The 26,841-nt window shown below is 36.1% G+C and overlaps 1 protein-coding gene across 20 annotated transcripts in view; it reads left to right on the plus strand.

Annotated features, from left to right (window-relative positions):
* The window catches only part of GPHN (gephyrin), a 268,213-nt gene that overhangs the window by 80,770 nt on the left and 160,602 nt on the right, over nucleotides 1–26,841 (plus strand). For all 20 annotated transcript variants that reach the window (XM_039704734.1, XM_039704736.1, XM_039704738.1 and 17 more), the window contains exon 2: nucleotides 4,226–4,304. In XM_039704734.1, coding sequence (XP_039560668.1) covers nucleotides 4,226–4,304 — 79 coding nt within the window. The remainder of the gene's footprint in view (nucleotides 1–4,225; nucleotides 4,305–26,841) is intronic.

Here is a 26,841-nt window from a genome sequence, read left to right on the forward strand (position 1 = left end):
TGTTATCAGCTGTAGTTTTGGAAGTGATTTGATCTCAAGAGGACTCTTCTTTACTGGGAGTACTTTCTGTGGGGTAGGAGATTAAATTACATTTTTCAAGAGCTACATGGTTTTTAAATTGTAGGACATTTAAAAAATAAAACTAAAACAAGGATACATTTTACAACAGGTTATGACCTGCCACTACTTGAAGAAAATACTAGTTTGCCTTCAGAGTTACAGAACTTCTCATTTTGGAAATCCATAGGCTCACAATCTATTTCTCTTCAGTATGGTCTCATTTAAAACCCTGCTAAAGAAAGCAAAGGAAAAAAAAATCATATGGACAAATTTAGAAGTTCACAAATGCCAAGTGGGAAGGCTTCAGAACTGTTGTAAATTGGATGTTTGCACATTAGAGTGTGAATGCTGATTTTAACCTTTCCGTCGGGAATTTTGTATGCTGTGTAATTGACAGGTGAGAGCTATATTCCCTTATTAGCTTCCCACCTCTGTTACTTCCTAGGCACAAGACTAGACAGGGGTGAGAAACAGAACATCAGTAATAGAAACCAGGAGTTGGAAGTAGGATGAATGTTGGGGAAAATTGGAGCTATTGCTAAATCCTGTTTGCTTTGATACATGTAACAGCTCACTTGGAAGTCAAACTGTTCCATGCGTGTTTAGGGATTTTGCCTCGCTGTGATGCTTTTGAGTCTATGTGTTTTGTTCAGTTGATGCCTGTGATATTTGTGCCAATATTTGGTGTATTAAGAACATTTCTGGCACCTTACAGACTGTCATTGTATGTGCAATACTCCATGGAGCAAATGTACTTTAGGGTGCTATTTTTGTAGTCGTTTGCCATGTCTCTGAGGCAGTACCTGTGGGGGGTGTACTGCAGCCCAGGGGCTCAGCCACTTGATGTGTATGTAGAGAGGACCACCTAACAGTTCTGTATCTCTCCAGAAACCATCCACTCAACAATGCTTAAAATACTAGCTTTTACAAATTTTCAGAGGGTTAAAAAATAAAAATTTAATTTTGGAGCAAGAGAATAAAGCCCTGTATGGGGATTGTGTTTATATAAATGTCCTATGCAAAAGTATCCCTTGGTTGTGCTTCAAAGAGAAGTAAGGCATGGCCTAACTGTGTCTGTAGTACAGTTGGTGGCTGTGATGAAAAGCTTTTGTCTACGTTTTTTTTCCCTTAAAGCACCATTGATAACCCTGATATTTTTGCCATACCATCACAGTTCACTCTCCTGTTTAAAATAATAGCTTGCATTTCAATTAGGGTATATGTTATTTTTAAAATATCTGCAGTATTGATTTAAAGTTTTCTAAGCTGTGAGAAATAGACTACCTGCTCTGCTTGATTGCTTCCACCTTGCATTTATTGCTGAACATTTGTTTTATTTATTTATGGTAAGAGTTTGCAATGATGTGAAAGAGCAAGGCTGTGCTTGTATGCAGACCAAGTGCTTATTCCAGCCTATTCCAATGAACTATTTCCACTCCAGGAAACTCTCCTGTTGCTATCCATACTACTAATTTTATTGACAGTTATAGTCAAATATCAGTATTAACTAAAGTATTGGAATTCTTGATTGTTAAAACCAGGTTTGGAGTTTTTTACATTTATCTGTAGCATCTGTGTTTTCTAAATCCAGCTAGAACAGTATCCTAAGAAGATGCTTGCTTACCAATTTGCAGCTACACATTGCTCTAACTCTCCTACAATCAAAGAAGAAAAGGGAGATGAGGTTTATACTTTTTTTCAAAGTTTGTCGATATTTGATGTTGAGTTAGCATTTTTAGCAAATGGTTTTATTGCTGAGGTCTGCTAAGTAGAGTGGAGGTTTGCAATTTTAAAAGTCATTAATAAAAAGAGTGTTATAATATTGGATTTGTGTTGAGACAAATAAAACAAAGGCTGTCTCTTACAAATCTAGGCATTCATTTTAAACATTTATTTGAAACACATTTTGTGTTTTAAACATCATGAGTTACAGATAAATAATGGCCAGTTTTACTGAAAAGATAATTTTGTTATTTTTCATTTCCCCTTTAAAAACTTTTGAGATAGACACCAGTTTCCTCAGTTATCACTGTGGTTGCTTTCCACGAGGAGGTTGGAGGAGACATTAGAGAAATGCAGCATGTTTAGATTAAATATTTAATGCTTGAAAAATGTTTGGTTTGTCAGTAGTGAAAAAACAGTGTTGAGCATAATTTTTATTCATGATGTATTATGTTAGTATAGGAGATATGTTGATACATTGGTAGTGTAGGATTTATGACAAGACTGCAGGTAAAATGTTCTGTTTGCTGTTTTGTTGCCAAACTTGACAAGAAGCAAATATAAACTATCAAATATCAATGTAGGCGGGAATTTTTTCTCCCATAAAATCCAACATGTAGTTGTTTGTGGATCTGCTGATCTTGGAATTACTCCTTTAGCTGAAGAGTTAAGAGATCCACTCAGGGGTCTTGGGTTCAGTGTAATAGGTGGGGATGGAAATGAAAAATTCCTGAAGGCTCAAGCTGCTCACTCAGAGCTTCCCTGGCGGTGGGGGAAGTGCTTGTGAGCTCAGTGCAGGTAACTTTCAGTTTGTTACACAGGCAATGATGAAGTTGTCATGGTAGGAACAAGGTGAGAGTCTGGGCTTAGCACAGGTTGTTTCAAATGAAGCTCTGGGACAAGTGCCTCAAGGACAGGAGACCCCTTGAGAAGGGCTGAGGGCTTTCAGGGGGTGTGTGCAGCAAGCTGTTGTTAGGTACTGTTTGCAGAGACACTGAGGGAGAGGAGCTTAGGATAGCCTTTGGTTATTACCCTATTAGATGAGTGTTTTCACCACATGACAAATACCTCTCTCACAGTCATAAACTGTCAGGCTTTGTCTGAGGGCCAGGACTGCTACCTGTTTCATCAGCTACACCAGCCTCTTCTTCTGGGATGCTTTCTTCCAATACTTGTCCTTCCCAGCAGACTTACCAGGTTTCTCACTTGTGAGATGCATTGCCAATGAGAGGTACTAGTAGAAACATTTTGCTGTTTTGTAGTATGTTAGGTAGGTCTGTCACTGTATGTGTTGTAATCTGTGAAAACAATGTATTTTGGGAATGATTTGCATTTTCTTGATGCTGGTGGTGCACATGAATACTTGGAGATGGAAATTAAAGAGAGCAATTTGCATTTAGAGGGAGAAAACCAGGAACACTTGCTTCTGCAGTGTTTTGCAGTGATTTAGACACATCCAGGGTCACCAAATGTGAGGTTGTATTCTGTGTTGAAAGATGTGCAGTAGTGCATTTCTTCATAAACTTTGTCTCACGGATGACTTTGACCATTAAGAGAAATTGATCCTTACACTGATTTTTTCATATCACAACCTTTGTGTCCTTCAGAAAGTTTGCTGTAGTCAGAAATAGATAATTCCTTTAAACTGATACTGTGTTGTTCTAAAAGTATTTGAGCCACTGCTCTTTTCCCACCTCTCAAACTGACTGTGGTGTTACTTAAGAGAAATGAAATGGCTTTTAGGATTGGAGCGCATATGCTGAGAGACTTAGCCAAGAGAACAAATTTGGAGTTTGAGGTTTAGGTCTCTTCTGGGGTTTTTTTTCTTTTAATTAGTGAAGAAAATGAAAGCATACTCTTTAAAACTTCTGTGACATTTACTGTAATTTCAGTTATTGCAGTAACTAGCTGCTTTACATGCACTTTATAAATTATTTATAAGTTGCTTGAATAAATTTTTGCTCTTAATTACTTGTTTTGGTTATCTCATGTTAAACATTTTTGCTAACCCATGAGTAACTATGAACTTAAATACATAGCAGCTCTCACTGTTTCTGATTAAGTATATTGATCAGTGCATGATTAATGACACTCCTGTTAAATGTATGGATAAGTGTGTACCTATGCATCCATGCGTTTTAGATTTCCTGTGCCTTCAGGTGGACAAGTAGTGAGGACATCACCTGAAATTTGTGCCGTTTATTTCTGCATAAGCTGTGATACAGTGTTTTTCACTTTCCATTGAGTTAACTTATCTTTGAATTAGGTGGAATCTCGGTGAAAATCAGACCTTATATATGAATGTTCAAATTCCACCCAATGCCAAAAAGCAATTTTAGTTAATCAAAAGAACTGTGCTCTGTTCGTAAATTTCCACCTCTTTGTTTCCTATTTTATTTTGTTTTATTTTGTTTTGCTTTAATTTTATTTCTATTTTTTTTAGTGAGTGACAGTTGCTTCAGGAACCTTGCTGAGGATCGTAGTGGGATAAACCTTAAAGATCTGGTCCAAGACCCTTCTTTGTGAGTATCTGGCTCTTATTGCTAAGCAAAGAAAAACTTCTTCCTGATATCCTTGTGAGTAGTTTTGTAATTATATAAAGAAGTAGTGTGATGAAGTACACCTAATGCTTTAGTGGTTTATGTTTGCCAAATTGTTTAATACAAGCAAGAATTACTAAAACCAACTTGTTTCTAATATAATTCTGAAGTAACATCCAGAGAGCACATACAATAAAGGATTTAAGAGTCTCAGAGGTAACAGATTGTGCATGCTGGTATTTCTATACAGGGCTTGTATGCACATTGTTGCCCCTGTTTTTTTAAAGAGGAATTGCATATAAATTAGAATATTACTGGATAATTATGTTATTGTCAATTACTCTAACATCTAGAATCTGTTTTCTTTGTATCTGATTTCATACAGCTATATGTGTTTCCTTCTCTACTACCTGTTTCAATTTAAGTATATGTGCACGTGGTCTAAATTTTGCTTCACCACAAGACGGCTGGTCTTTATCTCAGTATTGTATCTTTCTCTAAAATAAAATACAGTCTTGTGAGCTCTGAGCCAGACTTGAAATTGTATCAGACCTTCTTTGTCACTCAGTTTCTTTTGGGTTTGTGGGGTTTTTTTCTCATCCATTAACTTTAGTACTAGCTGAAAATGTTCTTGCTAGTGTGTAGATGTACCACTTGTTATGGGGGAAGGGAAAAAGAGAAAAAAAAAATCACATGAATGACAGTGCATTCCACATTGAGCTCTAATGTGATGGTCCTTGATGTTGAAAGAACAGATTTTTCCTTATTGATTGAGAAGTAGTGAAAAATAAGGTGTATTTGGCATCTTATTTATAGGGTTTATAGTAATTAGGTAGATGTAGAATTTGTCATGTTCCTACAGGTAAATGACATATATTTACATGCATTCTTGGGCAATTTTGACATAGCGTATGTAACTGATGATTTATACATCTGAAATGATAGAGGTACAAGGGGCATGTATAGTTGTTGCTTGTTATGTACAGAGTGAATGCAGTGGACAAGTTTTTAATAGTTACTGTTTAAGTGTTAAAGTCAAGGCTATTTTAAAGGTCTTAATTTGCAAAATTCTTCTGTTGAGTGCTTTTTTTTAATATTTTTGATTGGTTGGTTGGCTTTGGTGATTCTTTTTTGTTTGTTTGCATTAGAATTGTATGTGGGTTTTAGAGCTGCAGGTAGGCTTACATGCTACAGATAGTTTTGGGCTTGCACCACTTGAGTTTATTCTCAGAAGGTTGAATTGCCTTTCTTGTAGAGTGATTCTTTTCTCTATTTTTAGAAGTTATAGAATCTTTTCATTTTCTTCCTTGACTGTAACTCACATAAAGAATATTGTAATAAATTATTATAATGTTCAAAAGAAATTAAATGGCTTTCTGTTTCTTATAGCATAAGAAGCACAAGTGACTGCAACACAGCCATTTTTGTCACTTTGAAAGACTGAATAAACTCTCAGTACATGTTAGGTATCAAGGGCTGCTTATGATACTTTGCTATATGACAGATTACAGTGTAAGAAAAGTGTCCTCTTCCTGATGAATGATTGGAATGTATAGACTTGGGTTTGTCTTTCCAAATTTATATTCTTGCTGTTTTATGACTGAGCACCTGTGAAGAGTTCTTGCCAAATGTGTAATAGTGAGAGTGAATCTCCAAAATGAAGAAACCATCTAAAGCAATATTGCTCAACCCAGCCATTGGTAGGTGACTCTTAAGGTCCCATGGGATCTGAATTCTTTGTTATGAAAGGACAGCATTGGGATGAAGCATGGGAGTGCCAAACAAATAGATGTTTTAATCTTTTTTTGAAAAATAAAGAACAGAGTTTAATTAAAATCTTATGCCTATTTGGCTATGATTGATGTCTATAATAATACCTGGAATTTTAAAATAGCATTTGATTAATCCTCTTACCCATTTAATATTTACACTTTAGGACTTCTTTGGTGCTTGTTTGTGCTGATTGTACATTTTTTTTTGTAATCTCAGATGCAAGCATTAGATTTACATAAAAAATTCTCATGCTTTCTCTGCAAATAGCTCTGTCCCTCTTAGTTTGCCACTCTGGCTCTGCAACAGACAACTTATCTTTTATTACTGCAGAAGGCCTTTTTTTTAGACAGCTGAAAGTGTATGTTTACACTGAAATGAAACTATAAAATAGACAGCATTGTTGGTTTTTTTCATTCATGTTTGATTTATATCAAGTATGCCTAATTGTCAGAGTAGCCTTTTTTCTCCAAGTGATTTCCCAGCTGGAGCAGGACTGTAAACTTAATCTGCTTTCAGTTCTTTCAGCAATGCTAATAAAAGCTCTGCTGCTCAAATCAGTAGTTTGATCACCCATATTTGTATGTGATTAATTCACAATTTTCTGTGTATCAATAAAATTGAAAATTCTGCTAAAGGAAAAACCCCAAAACACCAAGCATATCCAATAAACCTGAAGTGAGGAGTTATAGATTGTGGGAAAAGGAAGCGTGCAACAACTTTAAAATTAAATTTCATTTAGCACTGCTTCTTTTTCTTTGTAATCTCAGATGCAAGCATTAGATTTACATAAAAAATTCTCATGCTTTCTCTGCAAATAACTCTGTCCCTCTTAGTTTGCCACTCTGGCTCTGCAACAGACAACTTATCTTTTGTTACTGCAGAAGGCCTTTTTTTTAGACAGCTGAAAGTGTATGTTTACACTGAAATGAAACTATAAAATAGACAGCATTGTTGGTTTTTTTCATTCATGTTTGATTTATATCAAGTATGCCTAATTGTCAGAGTAGCCTTTTTTCTCCAAGTGATTTCCCAGCTGGAGCAGGACTGTAAACTTAATCTGCTTTCAGTTCTTTCAGCAATGCTAATAAAAGCTCTGCTGCTCAAATCAGTAGTTTGATCACCCATATTTGTATGTGATTAATTCACAATTTTCTGTGTATCAATAAAATTGAAAATTCTGCTAAAGGAAAAACCCCAAAACACCAAGCATATCCAATAAACCTGAAGTGAGGAGTTATAGATTGTGGGAAAAGGAAGCGTGCAACAACTTTAAAATTAAATTTCATTTAGTGGTTAATTAGAGAAAATTTAATTACTGCAAAAAAGTTGATCATTGTTCAACTGTAAAGATGGTTTGAGCATTAAATACTGTTTTTTATTCATTGCAGATAATCACAGAATATTGTGAGTTGGAAGGGTCCTTTAAAGGTCACCTCCTACAGTGAGCAGGGATGTCTTCAACTAGATTGGGTTCCCTGGAGCTCAAGGATATGTCTGCTATATACAGTGTTCTATTTTGGACAACAAACTCAGAGATCCAGAGGTGTGTAGAAGAAAAGAAGGAGGAGGAGAAGACAGAAAATACAATGTATGGCAGGTTAATTAATTGAGGAAACAGTGTCAAGAGAGGAAGTATGAGTTCTATAGTATATAAAAGATTATTAAAGTTTGTTCTGTTTGCCTGGCGAGAAAGAATTAGTTCAGTTTATAGTAGACAACATTGTTTGGATAGTTTGAAAAAATTCTAAATGTCAGTTGGTGAAGAACCTGGAATCTATAGCTAAGAATGTCGTGTCAAGAGAGGAAGTATGATTTCTATAGTATATAAAAGATTATTAAAGGGTTTGTTCTGTTTGCCTGGTGAGAAAGAATTAGTTGAGTTTATAGTAGACATTGTTTGGATAGTTTGAAAAAATTCTAAATGACAGTTGGTGAAGAACCTGGAATCTATAGCTAAGAATGTTAGGGAGAGTTCTGCAGATTATAGTGTACATATTTGATCCAGTGCAAGTGTAGAGAGCTGTAAGGGCAAACCTTTTTTTTATTTCCTCCTTTTTTTTCTATTTCCTTTTCTTTTATGAAAATGTATGCATTCTGGTTTGTCTTCTGTGTAATGAATATGACCAAAAACCAGATGGAACTGGCCTTAGAAGGAGGAGCTAGGTAAATCTTCTGGGAAGAAGTTTTGAGATCCTTAAAATTTGTCACTTAAGGACTGAAGGTGATAAAGGAATTCTTGAGGAGCTCTATTTTTTTTTTTTTTTAAATCTTACTGAGCAGGATGAAACAAATACCTGGAGGGAACAGCAGTGGATATTGTTTGCTTTGAGTTCAGCAAGGCTTTTGGCACAGTCTCTCACAGCATTCTCATAGGAAAAGTCAGGAAATGTGGGCTGGATGAGTGGACATTGAGGTGAATTGGGAACTAGCTGAACAGCAGATCCCAGAGGATTATAATCAGTGGCACAGGGACTAGGTGAACCCTGTCACTGATGGTGTCTTCTAAGGGTCAGTGCTGGGCCCATAATTCTTTACCTTAATTCATTGATTTATTGGATGAAGGGGAGATCCCTCCTCAGCAAGTTCACTGAGCACACAAAGCCTTACTGATTCTGTGATTGAAGACTTGATAAATACACTGTTAAATCTGTGGATGTAAAACTTCAGTTTCCATCTTCACATGGAATTTTTGAGGAAAACTGGAAGTATTGTAGCTTATGCTTTCTGTGGTTTGCTCATCATTTGAAAACCAGTGTCATATTCTGTCTTGCTGAAGGTTACAAATTCAATGTTGTGAGGATACCAGTTCACACCTTCTCCCTGTTATGCAGCCTTTCTAATTTTTCAATGCCTGTTACAATATATGAATGTCATGCCTGTATCTTTTATTTAACTGCTAGTCACAGTAATGCTGTATTGGGAGGAAACATTTATTTGGTAATTCTATCCACAGTTATCTTGTTGCGCAGCAACCTTCTAGTGGGAGTTCATGATCAGTTGTTTGTCCATTATTTGACTGTATTAGCATGTTTTCCCTAATAGGCTTACAAAAATATTCCTCTGCTTCTCTTGCCTCCTGAGCTCATTTATAAGCATCGGATGATTTTATCAGGTTATCTTTATTACGATGGCTGGAAAGCTGGCTGTGGTAGCCCAGACTCTTATGCAGAGAAGCAATGCTGAGCATTACAGAAGTGCTGCCTATTTTAAGCATTGAATCTAGTGAAAAAAGTTATACTTGAAAAACATCCAGAGATCTGAGACCTGCATAAAGGACTCTAATCTAATAAGCACTTCTTAAAAGTTGATATACATAAAATTGGCTTCATGCTATCCTTATGGTTGCTGATTGATCTAGGAGATTGAGACAAACCTTTATCTGCTTCAACTGCAAGCAGAGTTTTTGTGTGCCTTAAAAAATTGTATTTGCCCTTCCATCAAGATAATTAAAACATGCTTAAGAGTGGCCAGGGTTTCTTCTCCAGCCAGTTTCCCCGCTTGGCTTCTCTGTAGTCCAACCAGCCTCCATCAAATGTATCACAGAGGATGTTCTTGTTGTTCATTTGGCAAACTTTTTTACCTCCAGTCATATGAACAAGTCCCTAAATGTTTTCTGTGTTTCTTGCACTTGAACAAAAAGGATTCTCAACCTACAAGATTCCTTGGCAGTTTCTAGCAAAAATGGCTAATATTGCATGTGTCCTTTGGCTGTTTAAGCTTAATGACTCATAAACCTATAGGAACAACTTCATCTGTTGATGAAAACCCATAGCAGCAGATTGTGCAAAGCAGAACACAAGAAAATGTCTTTTTTAAGCACTTAGTAACTTTCAGCTCTAATGATTTTTACATCTTGGCCCAAAGCAGTCTCCTGTAACCTCTCTAAAGCTCTGTGTCAGCTTTATCTACCAATAGTAGTTAGATTTAGAGCAAACATGTCTTCTCTTATCACACAGTTCCCAAATTCTTAGAAGCAAATTTCTTCTTTTTACTCTTGGAACACCCTGTGGTAGCCTGCAATTAAGAAGTTTATGAGCTAATCAAGTAGCTGCATAAGTTGTTCTAGAACTATAGGCTGTGCAGCCCCAGAGCTGTATCTGGGCTGATAAGTATTGTTATGGGGAGAGGGCTGGTTGTTTGTATGGCAGCTGCACCTTGGGTGTTCCATCTCTCTTTTCAGTTCTTGTACTAGTTTCAGAATTAAGTATTGTATTTTTCTGTGTTGCGGGATGCACTGCTTCAAGCTTTTTAGCCAGGAACCTCTGTCTAAACAAGTTTAGGGATTTTCTCTGCTGATAGGATGTATAAGGATATATCATGTTTGTTGGAATAAGAAACTTCATCATTGATTATAGAGATTTACTAGATCTTTCATTTTCAGATTTAAGGTTTGTTGTTATTATTATTAAATGTACTTAAACTTTCATTTAGGAAAATAAATGAAAATGTTAGACAATTTTTAAGGGTTCAAAAGAAAAGCTATGCCCTTTCTGCTCGGTTTCATTATGTTTGCTCTCTGATGTCTGAAAGGAAATACATAAGACACAGGTTCAGAAATCTTGATCAAGTTTCAGTCTAGCCAGTATCACAGTTGATTAAAAGTTATTTCTGCTAGTTTTAAACCTTCATTTTAAAATTGCCCACTCTGCTTCTAACTTCAAATTCATGCCAGGGTTGGTTTTTTTTTCCAAATGCAATTTTTAAATCCCGTTGTCTTAATAACTTCTATTCTCTAGCAGTAGAAGAAAGAGCCTTAATACTTCCCGTCAGCAGTCAGATGCTTTGCCAATTTCTGGGAAGGCAGGCCTCAGCACGCACAATTGCCTGGGAAGACAAATACTGCAATGTCTAATGTTACTCCTCTTCCTCCTCCTTTCCTTGAGCATTTCTTGCTGAGCACAATGTTATGGTATGGAGTATCCCTTTGGTCAGCAGTGCTGGCTGTGCTCCCTCCCAGCTCTTTCCTTTCCCCAGCGTTACTTGCTGGGGTGGCAGCAAGGAAAGGTCTTGATGTTTTACAAGCACTGTTCAACCACAGTGAAAACATTGGTGTGTTATCAGCACTGTTCAGGCAAAATCCAGATCACAGCAATTCTGGTGCAGCCACCTGCTGTGAAGAAAGACAACTCCATCCCAATCAGATTTAGGTCACATATAAGTAATACTATAATTGTAATACTTTTTGTAATTAAAAACAAATTGTAAATAATTTTTGTAATTACTTTTTTCCTTTTGCATTTGGAAGGAATATGGACAAGCTTACTGTGTGTTTGGGGATATTCAGGACCAGACCAGAATGACTTTTACAAAAGAAGTAGGAAAATTGAGTATGTACCAAGTACTGTCACAGTCTCAGAATTAAGTACCAGAAGACTTATTTCTGTTATCATTTGCACTAATAATTAATAAGAATAAACGGGAGTAGAATGTCAAATGTTAATTTGATTGAATATAATTTTACAGCCCACCATTTGCTTTGGAATATAATGGCATAGCAGCTCAGCTTCCTGGTCAGTATTCTATTTTTTATAACCACAGTCCAAATTATTTTTAAAATCTTAATACGTAAAGATAGGGATTTCCTTGAGGGATTCTGATGTACACCTCTCTGGTTTTGCATTTTGTCTTGTCCAACCCAAATCCACCACAGCTTCTAGATGCATTCTCTAGTCTTCTCTTGGTGACCTAATCTTGCCTTACATGATCTTTTAACTTCAAGCTTCTTTTGGAGGACTCTTTTCTTGGCATTTGCTATTTTTGTCAGCTTTCCACTCTCTGAGGATCTATGACTTTGAAAACTCAAACAGCTTCTTCTAGCCTATTTTCCACCTCCAGACTTCATCCAAATCACAGCTAGCGTGACTCTTCACCTGACTTTGTTCTTTCAAATTTTAGTTGTTTCTATTTATATTCTGTTCTTTTGTGGGTATTTAAAGGGGGTTGTCTTCTCATAGTTTCTACAGTATGATTTGTTTGTGTGTGTGTATCTACAGGTTAGAAATGGTCCAGTGCTGATCTTAGCTTAAACTTAATTTCCTAAGATAATGTTCTGAAAGGATTCTGTTATTACTTTGTAGTGCATTACGTGTGTTTCTGTATACTCAGAAAAGAACATTTAAAATAAAAGTACTTACTAAAAAAATCAAGTACCAAACGGAAGATCTATTTGTATGAATATAAACCTCAGATGTGTTTAAATCTTGACTACTTTATTAACCTCTACTGGAGGTATGGTATGGATGAAAAGATAAAGCAGAGATTTGGAACAGCTTCCACACAAAGAAATTAAATAGAATAGAATTTTTCACTCTAACGAAGAAACAACATATGGTGGAGGTATACAGAATGAATAACATTAAAAAAAAGTCAGAGGCAATTATTCACGGTTTTTTACAGATCACAAATTGTGACAGGAAAAAATTGAGCAGCAGGTTTAAAATTAATAAAAGTACATACTTGTACAAGTGTAGCAGAACTGGATGTTTCATAATTGATGCAACATCATATGGAAGCCTGGAGTATGAATTATAGATACAAATAAAGGAATTAGGCTGATAGACCTACTGTGGCTGTTAAAGCCAATTAATTGCTTCCAGCATCTAGGTCAGGAAAGCTGCTGAACTGAAGGCAGCATGAGGTGATAAGTGTGTACCAGGAAACAAATCATGTTGTTTGTCATGTGTTTATTCCCTAAGCATTTGTTTCTTAGCACCAGAAACACCATACTGACTTGTGTGCACATTTAGACTGAGTTGTTATGGCAATTTTTATACGCTTTTTTCAGGAGTAGTACTTTCATAAAGAGTGGAGCACTCACAAACTTGAACAATTTTTCCATTGCATGAGCAAACGCTCGTTCTTCAAAGCAGAGCGGGCTTCCCTGACATGGCTAAACTCAAATTTGGAACTTCCAGAAATGGGGGAACAAAACCATCTCAACATGGCTTTTGGTAATTTACTACATGATAGAAAATTGCTTTCCTCTAATCTCACTAGTAAAAATTACTAAACGATGTTCTGAACTGTTCTGAAAAGTGATTTGGAGCTGAGCCCTGGCCTCTCTTTGTATGAGAGGCTACTTTTTGTCTAAGCTGTAACTGCTTGAAGTTTAGAGAAGATTTTTGAAATGAAGATCTTTGAAATGTGTGTGCCTATTTGCAGTATAGATTAGGTTAGCAGGGGGATTGCATCATCTGCTACTGAAATATTGTAATAGAATAGAGATGTAAAGGAAGACATTGCTGCACATCTTAGGAATAGTTCTGACACTGATATACAGAAAATTGCTATGCACAGATCTGCTCATGTTTTTATGCACTATTATTCACTGCATTTCAATTCTAGATTGCTTTCTTGATTAGACTTGTCCCACCATAACTTTTGTGGGGGACTCCTATAAAATCACTTTTTAGCAGTGTACAACAGAAATCTTTACAGATGGTGGCTTAAGAAGGAAAAGTATAGCTATCCTACAGTAAATCTTGTGGGTTTTTAATGTATGCTTTTCTCACTTTCTTTGACTACAGCTTGAATTTTGCCATGGATTCTTCACTTACTCTTTTTCCCTTTAACCATGCTATGGTATAAACATCACAAGACTATAACCAGGACTTAAGTATTTTTTTATGGATGAAGATAGCATTGAGCTCAAAACTGACATATTAAGGGTTGAAAAATTACCTCAAATGATTTTCCACAGACTGTGTTAAAGAAACACAGTTACACTACAGCAGTAAATGCTTCCCTTTATACCCTTATTAATTCTGTTCTAAGCTTTTTGGTCTTTCTTTAACTATAGTGTCTCTCTTCTTACCTCCATTTTCATCCCCTTTCTTGTAGTCTAATACGGAGAAATTCTTACTCTATTAAAATTGTATTTTTTATTCATTATTTGGTTTCAGATACAAGAATGTATCTGTCTATATTTGTGGTTGGAAATCCAGTGCATCCTTCTGAAATTTGTTATTGGTGTCATTTTCAGGTAGGTGATTGATTTAGAAAATACAGGTTGCTCTGGAGTGAGTGTCATTTGACTGACATGATTGTAACACCTATTTTAAAAATGCACATTCAGGTTCTTTTTTTCCCTCAACTCCTCTTCATTCAGTATTTTTCTCATTGTCACAAGCATTCTACACAGTTAATGTGCTCTATAGCTTAGTATAGTGTGTGGAAATCTTCAGTGGCAAGTGTTCAAAACCAGAATAGGTCATGGAGAAAGTATTAAATGTGGGAATGCATGACTGGAACCTCTTCTCCATTTAAAAAAAAAGATGTAATTATTACTTATGAGGTGGTGATTTTTAGTCTACTGTGTTCCATTTTTCCAAAAGGTGCACATAAAGATCCCTTTAATGTATTTCTCTTTTCTGCTAACATAAAAAACCACTGTTCTTACAGAGCCAGGAAAGCCATTCGCTATACAGGTTGCAAATAATCCAAGAAATACATTAATATGTAATTTTGTTTTGGTTCTCATATTCAGAGAAAGAAAATAGGGGGCAATGTGGCTGGGAGATTTTTACCACTGTGGTTCTAGGATGGCTGCAGGATTCAGGACTGAGAAGCAGCATGTGGTACCATGAGCAGCTGTTGTGTCCATTTTGTGCCTGGAGCTCGAGCTGTACCCGCACCGTTGGCATTTTGTTCAGGAAACTCTCTATTGTGCCTACTCTACTGCATTTGCAGTGCTGTGAAAATTAAGGAAAAATATTTGAAAGAGTTTTAATTCAACCTGTCTTAACAGTTTCATACAGTTTAGAACCGCATCTTCATCTAAACATGCATGAATTTCAGGGGAAGATCAGAGGCTTCAGGAGTATTATCCTATCGTATTTCAGGTTTCTTTTGCAAAGTCCAAAACATAAAGAAAAATTCCGGAAGGTACTTGAGTTTTGAATAATCTTGAAATATTAAAACTCTCAAGATCAGTTTTCATAGAATAAGCAACAAAACCCAGAAAATGCCATCCCGAATGGGGTGATGCTTATCCAGTCTTCTCCATACACAAGTGGATCTTCTTGGTTTTGTGTAAGTGCAAAATTTGCTTTCCACCAAGTTACAATAAATACCCTTACCAAAATCCATCTAAAATGGCTCTCAGAATCTTTACTTTCAAAAGTGATATAAGTAGAGTTATAAAGTATTTTAAGTTTATAAGAATGTTACTGTATTCTTTTAGTAAAGTTTACTTTAAAATGCACTTTTTCAGAATATTTCAGCATTGAATCCTTTTTAAAAACAGGAATTTGCCAGAAAAATGCAAAGAAATCCAATTCTTTTAGTTTTTTTGCTACTTCTCCCTGGTTTAGGAAGGAATGCTGCCTGCCATGAGCCTTAGGCAAATAGCTTTTCAAGGGCAATTCTGCCGGTGAGGAGATGAAACAACACACTTGACAGACTAATCCATATTTTTAACTCTGTTTTGTTTTTTTAAAAAGCTAGCAACCTTAAAAATACATCTTCAAGAAATTAATTTGTAACTAAAAGTGGAGTAAGATTTAAAGATAATGTTTGTATTCAAATAGGTGGAGTGTTTCTGTGTACTTCATTATTTGCTAATGATTATACAGGCATTAGTAATAGATGAGCTTGTAAAGAGTTGGAGATTTCAGAATAATTTTATATTTTTAATTCTAATATTTGGCATTTATGCAAAAGAAACAGTTTTATATTGTTAAAGGATTTTGGGAAATGTGTTTTTTAAAAAGTCAAAATTGAGAAAACATCTTCCAATACAAAAACAACAATTTTTGCTAGTGTCTCAAATACCTTTAAGAAGTGTGTCTGCTTCAGCCTGCATGGTTGAGCAGAATATTTTGAAGATATATATGTGAAACAAAAATGCCCCCAAGTTTTTGTAGATCTAGAAGTAAAAAGAGATTATCAGCTCAAGGTTTTATGCAGAAATCCCAGTGATAGCAGCGAGTTCTACATTTAGGAAGGTGGTTTCTTCTTTCCTCCTTCAGGAGTTTCTCTTGTCCTGCCATCTGTACTCTTAAGCCTTTTAATCTCTTTAGCTAATTTATTGTATATGCTGAAATAAAGGGGTTGCTTTTTTTTTACAGTTTATGAATGTTTAAGATGCTCAAGACCTCTGATATAAAATTTTCATTGGATTGAAGCTCTTTTTTCCGCAGTTATTGGTTTTATCATCTTTGATTTGCTACTATTATTTTCATTGTGTACATGAGGAAGTAAACATTATGAGCAATGTGATGACTGCAGCATGTATATACACAAGCTATTTTTAATAGTCAGATAGTATTCTTATATTACTAACAATAACCTCACCAGGAAGGTTTTGTCATAACTTTGATTTCAGTCACACACTGTTACCAATATCCAGGCTTTTCATTAGCTTGCCTTCTTGGATATTCTTGCATAGCTTAACACACTGACTTACTATGAAGGGATAGCAATAATCTGTGCAAAGTTAGCAGTACTTAAAAATGCTTTCTTCTTATTATTTCTCTAATGTAATCACTTAAAATTTGTTTCAGTGTCATCTTAGCAATCACTTTCATTCCCCAACAAAGAACTGTTTTAAGCCTCCATTTTTAACAAGGTCTTAATACCCTTTAACTTCAGACTAATTAGAACTGTTCCTGTCCAAAACCTTATGGTTTGTGTAGAAACAGCTCTCAAATGAGAGTTTATTAATAAGGAGTTCCTTAATTTATCAGATGGATCTTTATTCTTCACATATTTTCCAGAAGGAAGAAAGATCTGTCTCTCCCACAGTTTTCCTCTTCATTTAAGGCAGTGGTCTCTATATACAGAGCCTTCTCAAGACCATGAATTTTTGGTGCTACTTTGGCATATGAAAGGATGGTTTCTTTGTACTATTTCTGTTCTTCTGCACAGGTCGCTAGCTGAATATTTTTAACAGAAATTAGATTCTCAGATTATTAGCTACCCTGATAGCAAGCTTTTGTGTTGCCCTGTCCTCTTTAATTCTATTCAGCTTACAGAAGGATTATGTTGGAATCATCACTGGAGAAGAAAGAAGAGATAAATGGAACTTCAGTAATCATTAATAAGAAATTATTCAGGTTCATTAGGGCAAGTTTTGAAACTTAATGTATTTGGACGGGAACTGTGATGGTGCATATATCCACAAAGAGATAGGCATCTGTAGTTTCTACAATTACAGTGGCACAAAGCCTGTGTAAAAGTCTTAAGACACAGGAATACTGAGTCATGCAAAGGGTCAGACCACTGACAGCTTTATGAAGAGGAGGTTTGTACATATTTGACTGCTTACAGAAATTATGTCCCTTCCTTCAGCAAAGTTTGACTCCATGCTGGTTTATGTCCTTTCTATCTCAGCAGAAGCTACTCTTGAGGAGAGACTTTATCAGAAAATGTTTTGACATTCTATTATTCTGAAACAGGAGTGAATGATTAAATAAGACATTGAAATACATCTGCACTGTTCAGATTTTACAGCTGTTTCTGTTGCTGCTTCATTTAAAAACCCTATTATTCTGGAACAGGAGTGAATGATTAAATAGACATTGAAATACATCGGCACTGTTCAGATTTTACAGCTGTTTCTGTTGCTGCTTCTTTTAAAAACCCATGGAAGAAAATACTAACTCAAGTTATTGATCATTAGGCTGTGTTGAAGCTGTGTTCAGTTCAGCAGCAGGTCAGCCTCTTTTCCTTCTTTTGAGGGTGCTCTTGTAACAATCTTACAGGAGAAAATAAGCCATCTTCTGCAGTAGCTAGTTACAGGAGGAAAATTTAACAATACTGCAGGAGAGTGATGTACTGTATGTTACTCAGCCTTGAGAAGAGGAAAATTAAAATTTGAAGAGTTTTGTGATGAGCAGAGGCAAGAGACTGATCTTGGTAAAATTGCTAAAAATGAGTTATTCACCAGAATCTAATAATCAAGACCTTTTATAAATGGTCTGTTTCACAGATCATGTTTTCAGGCAGTAGAAAATAAAACTTTTTCTGATGGAACTGTTGCTTAATTTGTAAAAGGAATGCTATCTCATTAAATAAGACAAGTGTTTGTTTACAACTGAGATTAATAAAAAGTCTAATAGTGGGTTGGGGGGGGTGGGGTGTAAGTATGAATTAAGAGAGAAATGCTGAATGGATAACTTAAGTTTAATTTGATATGCCCTGTGATCAAGTGGAGCTAAAAATACTGAGAAAACACAAGCATGTCCATGGGGAAGAGGAATGCAGATGAACTAAGCAATAAATATTTTGTACTTGGCCAGTAAAAAAGAGTGAAAGGTTGAACATGAAATGAAACTGGGAACAAAAATATTGAATATTTGTTTTAATGTCAAAGTGTTTATAAAACCTTTCACTGAGGAACTTTGATAAAATTTTATGATGCACAACTGTTATAGTTTTAATTGTATTACATATTTAAGTGAAAAAGTCACTGAAAATTTATCAAGTAGCTCTTTCCCAGTTTTAATTTGGAAGATCTCAAATGAGTATAAATGAGTTATATTTGCTACTAAGAACTATTCCTTTGCATCACTCTCATGGAATAACACACTGTGTCTAATTGCACTGTTATAACATGCAACATATTTTATACATTTTATATTTAAATTGTGTAATTAATTTACCTACTCCCTTGTTAGTAGCTTTTGACAAATAAGGACAAGTGAGTACTCTGAGCTGGCTGTTTGTGAGAGAGGTGTCTGTAGCACAGTGCTGAGTACAAGCCAACATGCTCTTCCTCTCAGCCTGGTTTATTAGCTGTGGCTCAGTGCCACTCTCACTGTGGTACAGAGTTGGCTGTGATCTCATGTGGGATGGTGGTATAGCTCCCTGAAAATAACAAATAGATCCAAGGTTTTGGTTGTTTTGGGGTTTTTTTCCTTCCTTCATCTCCTACGTTTAATAGTTCAGTAGTTAATAAAAGCTCTGAGAATTCTGCCAGAAGAGGTAGTAAACATTTTAAAAAACAAGTAGCAGGCTTGCATTATGATGCATCATTCAAGTATCTGTCACTAACAATTGTTCAGAGTTAGGGTTATTATTTTAATTTATTGTAAAATCAGAAGACTTCTAGTGCCTTATAATTTCTTTAATGCAATTTAATGCAAAACTGTGTCACAGATTGAGTTGCTCTGTGAAAGAGAATTCTCCAATAATAAGAAAGCTCTCCCTGAAATATTTCTGTATTATAGCTACTTACTCAGCTAATTTTAGAAGGTGGAAAGACTGGGAGGAAGGAAATGCTAAGAAGACTTTTGTTCTGTGTTTTGCTCATGTATGGATCACTGAAGTTCTGAGGATGAAACTGAGCTGGGGCAAGAGTAGAAATGCTAATAATGCTACAATACTGCATTAATTGAACAATGTAAACTTAAAGAGAAATTTTTAAATCTACCTGTGGAGTTTTTTGTTGTAATGGCATATGTGGCACAAGTGGAGTCACTGTGCTTCACTGTAAAGATCTGGCCACTGTGGAGTAAAGATCAGCTGAACTATAAGCCAATCAATAGATGTGACAGAAAGGTAACCTTGGAATGGACGTGCTTAGGTATTAGGTACTCAACTTTGACTTTTTTTGATTTGTAAAAGGCTTCTCCCACATTTTATTTATTCATGAAAAATGGTTTTGAATTCAGTGCGAGTGGACTTTGGACAAATTATTATATAAGACTTGCAAAGGTGAATCAGTGAGGGAATGCTTCTACTGTATATTTTTCCTTAAGTAAGATGAAAGAGGATATTCTGGTTTTCATACTAAAACATCCTCAGAGCATGAAAAGTCTATTTTTTTAAAAGCCATTTATTACAATTACTGTCTGATTTATGAAGCCAGCTAAATGTGCACTGGGTAATCATGTTTCCCAGCTTTGAAGAACACTGCTGAATTTGGAGAAGCATGCCTTCTTAGCAGCTTAAGGTATAGAGGCACTGCAGCAATGAAATGTATCTTGACACTTATCTAGGGTAACATTATGCATCAGTGAGCATTTAAAGTCAGGTGATGTGGCTGGAGGAAATAGGAGCTAAAGCGTTGACTGCTGTTGTGGAGGGATAGCATCACTATTTGTCCTGACATGTTTTGGATGAAAATATAGCTGACAATATAGTTTATGTTAAAATAACCCAGTAAAATCTACCCATGATATTCTGCAGGAGGGAGGGGAGGGAGAATATTTATGAGATACAAAATCTGGAGTTTTCTTTTAATTTGTAAATGGTCTTTGTTCCACCAACTTTCTAAATCCACCTTTTATGTTTTAAATGAAAGAGATTCTTCCATTGCTTGACCTGATGGCACCACCCACCTACCTCTAAGCTCTTTGATCACAAAGGCAATTCCAAAATAGAATAGAACTTTGTAAAGCAATTATAGTTGCTTTACAGCATAATATGATCTTGCAGTTTAACCAGAGGTTAAGGTCCTAAAATATATTGTACTGGCATTATCTGTAGTGTTTTTTTCCATCAGTTCTTTAACTGTTCTTTCTTAATGCAGTGCTGCAGTTTAGCTCGGTTCCTAAGTTTGGGTATCACTTAAGCTCATTTCAGTATAGACTGGGATTATTTCTGGGCTTTTCTCACTAGCTTTTTTGGTTATTACTGTTACTGTTTAAAGAGTGAGGGTGTTTATTGCTGGTTCTGGAAGGAAAAGGCAGGTTTCATAATAATAATTGTTTGTTTGGAGTAAAATAGTAAATTGTGCTTGGGCAAGAAACATTGCAGTTTCTTACAGTGGTTTATTCATAAAGCCCAGCTATCTCTGTATACAAACTTTATGTATTTGTTTTTTATATCATTATCCATGAGAGTTGTGCATGCACTGTTGCTGTCTTCACTCCCAGTTTGCAGGTAGACTTGCCCTAACCATCTTTGATTTCCTCTCTGCGCCGGGGCTTAGTAAGTACTGTGGGAAGTGTTAGCAATGTTAGTATTGATCACCTGAGTCATTTGCCCATTGCAAGTCAGGAATTCAGCCTTTCAATTAATATAATGTGTGTATAGTCTAAGCAAAATCCATGGTGCTTCATCTTTTCCAATGTGATTCTATGATCACAGTTTACACAGTGGCTCTTTCAGATGCCTAGGAACACATCTATGCTGTGTGTGGTACTTGCTGGCAGAATTGCAGTCAAGCATTTTTCAAGACTATTCTCCAGATACATGAAACTGCTTGTGAGAAAAGGAAGACCAACATAGACATTCTGGCAAATGAAAGAACCCTACTGCTTTAATTTTTTATTTTTAAACCTCTGTGGGATTATAATATCCAAATACATTGGTAAGTGGCAGAGACTTCTACACTAAATCTCTGCTTTGGATAAGATGCCCACCACCTGTCACTTTTACTGTATTTATCTAGACAAATTTACCAGGCCTCCCTGACATGGAATAAACATGCTAGTGCTCAAGGAAGTTACTTATTTTACAGAAACGTAAGCTCCAGGATTCACCTTATCTGTTTTCACTCCTGTGGTGGGGCAGAAACTGAGGAAGAGAGAAATCTCTGCCTTATGCATGTTCTTCAGCTCAGGAATTGCTGGAGGCATGTTGAAGTTATGGGGCATGTTATGGTCACTGTCACCCACAGGAATGTGATGGTAAGTGCTGTAGTGTACTCAGTAACCTTGCAGTCTCCTCTTAAAGTCATTTTTATAGGGGGAGCAATAAAAAGAGAGAAGGGCTTTGGAAGGTAGAACCAGAGGGCATTGTTCTATCTATTATTTTTGCTCTTAAGAGGACATCGTACAGAATAGATGGAAGGAGAACATGGCTGTTAGGGACTTACAAGGTAAATTAAAGCTGCAAGTAAGGAGGAGTAAATAGTTACATTTTGCCAATGGATTATGTTTGTGCAAGCTATTTAAAAATTAAAAGTAGAAATTATTTCTGGGACCTGAATGGATCAAAATGTATGAATGCATTTCATCAAAGCCTTCTTAAGTTGTCCAAGATCCACATGTCCCCAGCCTCCCCTGTTTCTGAATAATGAAAGAGTCAGGTTGTAATGTGTTGTGACATGAATAGCAGAGACAATACATCAGGTGGTTTTTAAATTTATCTGGAAACTTTTTGTTGATATTTAAATGATCAGATGCAGAGAAAAAGGGAGTGACAACTACAGAAAACAAAAATTAGTTCTAAAAACCCACAGCCAATAGTATATGAACAACAAAGAAGTGCTTTTCAGTATCTTGAGTTTGAACCATACAGATATTTTATAAGCAACTGTAAAATATGGATGATGACGATGTCAAAAGTAACTGTAAGTTATCTGGAATGGAGATAACTATGTGAGACATGCAATAAAATCTCACTTGCAGCATTGTCAGTAATACTATTTGTCTATAGAAAGTTCCTTCTAGGTATGTAGACAGATCAAATGTGGTGTTGTTTTATTCCTGTGATTCCATTCTGTGGCTAAACAGATTTTTGTTTTTCCCTTTCACATTCCCAGCACAGAGCATACACTAAGAAAACTCCCCTCAGATTACTATTTTCAACAGAATTTAATTCACTTATTTAGGCCACACAGGGCAATATATGTATATATATATGTGAACACACTAATCTATGAAGAAAAAAGAAAACCAGCAAATTCTACTTTTGAATTTAACTGTCTGGAGAAATACAGAGCAATACAAGACTGACACTAGTTGTATGCTTGATCACACTCATACTTAACATCTCTGAAATGTGGTGGAGCAAAGTAAGGTGTTAGAGCTTCCAGAAGGGGAGGTATTGTGTGAACAAGTTTATTAGCCTTTCTGGATGCTGCTTGTCTCTGAGACTCCTCTCTCATTCTTGTTATTTCAGTATTGTAGGATTAAGTTGGGTTTTTTTTGAACAAGTTATTTAAAAGTTCTGGTGGTTGTCCATGTGCCCTGTGATTTAAATTGTAAAGACAAAATTCAGTCTAGACTCTGGAATGATCAGACCATTCCGACATATTTTCCACATTTTAGTCTTTCCAAGTTTGAATCATCCTGCTCTCACCTTCAATTCTTACTGATTTTTTTGGAATGAAGATATTTTCTGGATGTCTTTTTGCCTAATCATAGGAAATACTGTGACTGCACTTTTCAGCCTGTGGTCTGCAATTCATTCCAGCCTGTTCTCCAACATCAAGTGTTCCTCTGTTGCTGGTCCCATTTCCTGGGTTTACCTATTTCAAACTTCCTCTCTTTAAAATAAATACTTAATTTTTTTAACCTTGACATAAACTGGCACATGGACTTTGTGTGTCTAACCATGCTTCATAAGCATGTTCACATGCTCGAGTGTCTAAAAATGGAAGAGACAAAATGCATTAAAGTTACTGGAAAGAAAATTATAGTATTGTAGTGGAATGTGAGCAGCATATAAATGGAAAAAGCCTGAGGGGTTTGTGGGGAAATGCCATATTTTTGAAATTAATTTCTTGTTGTATGAATTCGTAGGGGAGGTAGACAATGTTAATTTTGACAAAAATTAACTTTATGGTTTCTACTAGTTGTGGGTCAACTTATTCTCATAGGAAGAATCTTCTTAATGTTTGATTCAGATGGTCTCTCTTTTACATTTGGGTAGAAGCAAATAGAGCTCAACTGCAATGATAGGAGTGTCAGCAAAAATAGCTTTATCTTCCTGCATAGGTTTCTACAAGCTGCTATGGTAATTTACGAGTGAAATCTTTCATTTCCAGGCGGATCATTGCAATCCTTATCATATCACCTAAATCCTTTAATTTACAGTGCCTTCCAAGGTAGGCAAAAGGTCACTCTCCAGCACCCAAAATTTTTCCTCTCACTTGATGTAGGTGAGGATTTTCTGGCAGGCAGTTGCCAGCAATATATATGCAAATTCTCTGTATCTCTCTTAGGTATCTACTTGCTGGGAAAAAATGCAAATACATACTTTGCCCTACAATGGTATTTCCTACAGGACAAAGTAAGATCAACATATATTATTGTCTTGGCATTTACTATAAATATCTCTTTTTATACAGTGTTTAGAGTCCTCAGTGTACTGACTAAATCCCAACATAGATTATTTAATATATATTTCTTTGTCTAAATGGTGAGAATTTTACTGGGTTTGTGATAATGATTTTTGTCTGCTTCTGCATATTTTTTCTCTCAGGAAATTTCAAATCTTGCTCATGTTGTTTAATGAGCTGGCTGGTCAAGCATCTGATGCCCCGGTGGGAACTTTCAAAGTCACTGAACACATTTTTACTTAAATCTAGCTGACATTTCTGTCTGTTTGATTTAATGTATGATTTCCATATTTAGATTACCAATCAGATGGAGCATAGTACAATCATTCCTTTGCACTATAAACACGCATGCATTCTGCACGGAAGTGGGCTCTTTTGCTGTTGTCCACATGGCAAGAGTGGGTTTAGATTCTGCTGGCATTTGGGGAAGAATTTGTAAGTTAATTTTAATTACAAATAAAATTTTGAATCTCTAATGAAAGTCCTAAATGCAGAATTAGTCTTCAGTATATTGTTCTCCGACCATTTCAGTTACTATAATCTGATGGAACTAGCCTATTACAAATGATGAAGTATTTATTTACTCATTAAATACTAAAATCCTAAAAGAAAAACCCCAATGTTATAAATATCCACATTGTTTATACTTCATTTTATTCAAAGATATTAAATATTTGCTGTTTGCATGCTTCAAATTCTTGCCATGGAGCATGTAAGTATTGATGATAGGACTTTTGATAGGACTTTTGTTTTGAGTGATAGTGCTGCAAGCCCAAAACGTCTTGGTGACAGTGCCTTCCCTCTTCCCTGGTGTGTCTTTATTAGGCAGTAAGCAAACTGATAAATGTTTTCAACAGGAGGCAGTCCATCTATAGATGTGTCTCAGGCTGCCAGCAGTGTTACCCCAAGCTGTCATACAGGGCTGTGCCCCATGTGCTGAGGTAGAGCAAAGTTACCCCCTAGAAAACTGCACTAAGCTCTGAACTCACCTGGGCCTGGATAGCTACACAGAGGTGTGTATTTTAGATTCATATACTTTATAACAGTTCAACTTTCCTCCCCAAAATTAAATCAAGTCAGATTAATTCTGCTAGAAGGGAAGAGTGGCTCCTGGTCCTGTGATTGCCAAATGACCTACATATGACTTCATCCCTAGTTTCTGACATATGTTGAGGGCAAAGATTCTTATTCTATTCTTTTTTCTTATTCTATTTTTTCCATTATTAGATTGTTGAGGTGATAATATTTTCCTGCTGAAAGTGTCTGAAAAATTACCCTCTTCTGACTTAAGTTTGCATTTCCTATAGTAAAATTTAAAAAAAGACAAAACAAAGCAACAAACCAACTTGGAAGGGTGGAAGAGAAAACCAGTATGGCATTCCTCCCTAAAAATAAGCTTTTCATGTAGTTTGTTGCTTTTCTTGGGGATAAAAAAGCCTGAAAGCAGCAGAAAATGTGGTATACTTGTTACCCTTAAAACAATTATATGGTAGGGAATAAAAACTATTGGGTTAATCCTTTCCTTTTTTTTTTTTTTTTGTGTGGGCAAGGAATCTTTGGGACATGGTGAGGCAGAGGGAAAATCCTGTAAATCGTTGTCTTAATCTCAGAGCTGTTGTTCATGAGAGACATGAACTGACAGAGGGCATGTCTGCAATAATTTGATTTCTGTGGTGTTTTCCATACAGCATGTTGAAGTTAGCCTAAGACTGGGGGAGGAGGGAAATAAGTTTTCGAGGATCTAATTATTGAATCTATTAAAATAGTAATAGTAATAATAATAATAATACCCAAGAAGAAACAATAAACCTGGGGTGGATCTTTGTTGCATGATTTAATACCTTTGAGTAAGTAAAGCTGTCACCAGGATGCTCTTTGGAAGTTGTTTTGCACGGTTCGTCACTGGCGCGCGGCCAGCGACAGGAGCTGCAGCCCAGCTTGCTGTAGCTGCCAGCGTTCTGTTGTGTAGGAAGGGAGCCCAGAATAGCAGCCTTCTTACTACCTCCCTCAGGGTGCTTTAACAATTTCTCAAAGGTCAGTAGAAACTAGTTATCAATTAAAGGAGCTCTCTCTCTGCTTTTAATGTATCTTAGAGGTAGTGGAGGAAAAAAGAGGAAAAAGCTTTCAAATCCTGCTACCTCTGTCCTTGGAATACTTTGTGAGGATGTGAGGATCCAAGGCCAGTTGATTTGTTGATATCGTGGGGGTCAACATCAAGGTAGTCCAGAGAAGTAGGCTAAAAATGCTGACTTGGCCAGTTTGCTCTGGCAGGAGAAGTATTGTAGCATGTATTCATCCAGTAGCCTGGGATAAAATGAGCATGCCCGTAGAATTAGAAATAGCCAGTCTGGCTCTCAAGCATTTGATCTGCTCCCAAGAACAGTCTCTCTTGTATAATCTGCTTAGTTTATAAATCAGTCAAAAGACAGAATATCCTGATGGCAGGTAACAAATATATTTGTGAGATGGATCTGGAAAAAAAATGTCAAGTAGCGGATCTTGAGTTTTGCTTTCATTAAAAGATGAAGGAGAGTTTCATTGGGAGGCTTAGTGACAACTTGATATTGTTTAGACAGTGATCTATCTGAAGAAAGATTAATGTTAATTAAAGTGGTGTTGGAGAAATTCAGCAGATGACAGCAGCCAAGCTGGCTACAAGCTATTTTTAGAAAATTTACTTCAATGCATTCGGTGTGACTCATTTATTAAGTTAACAGATGAATCAATAGCTCAGCTTCTTATGGCAGTCCCTTAACATGGAACTGTAGATAAAGATTGTGTTCATGTCTTTGG

Source organism: Passer montanus, unplaced genomic scaffold, assembly GCF_014805655.1.
Source record: "Passer montanus isolate IOZ18808 unplaced genomic scaffold, ASM1480565v1 scaffold18, whole genome shotgun sequence".
In the NCBI taxonomy this organism is placed as follows: domain Eukaryota; kingdom Metazoa; phylum Chordata; class Aves; order Passeriformes; family Passeridae; genus Passer; species Passer montanus.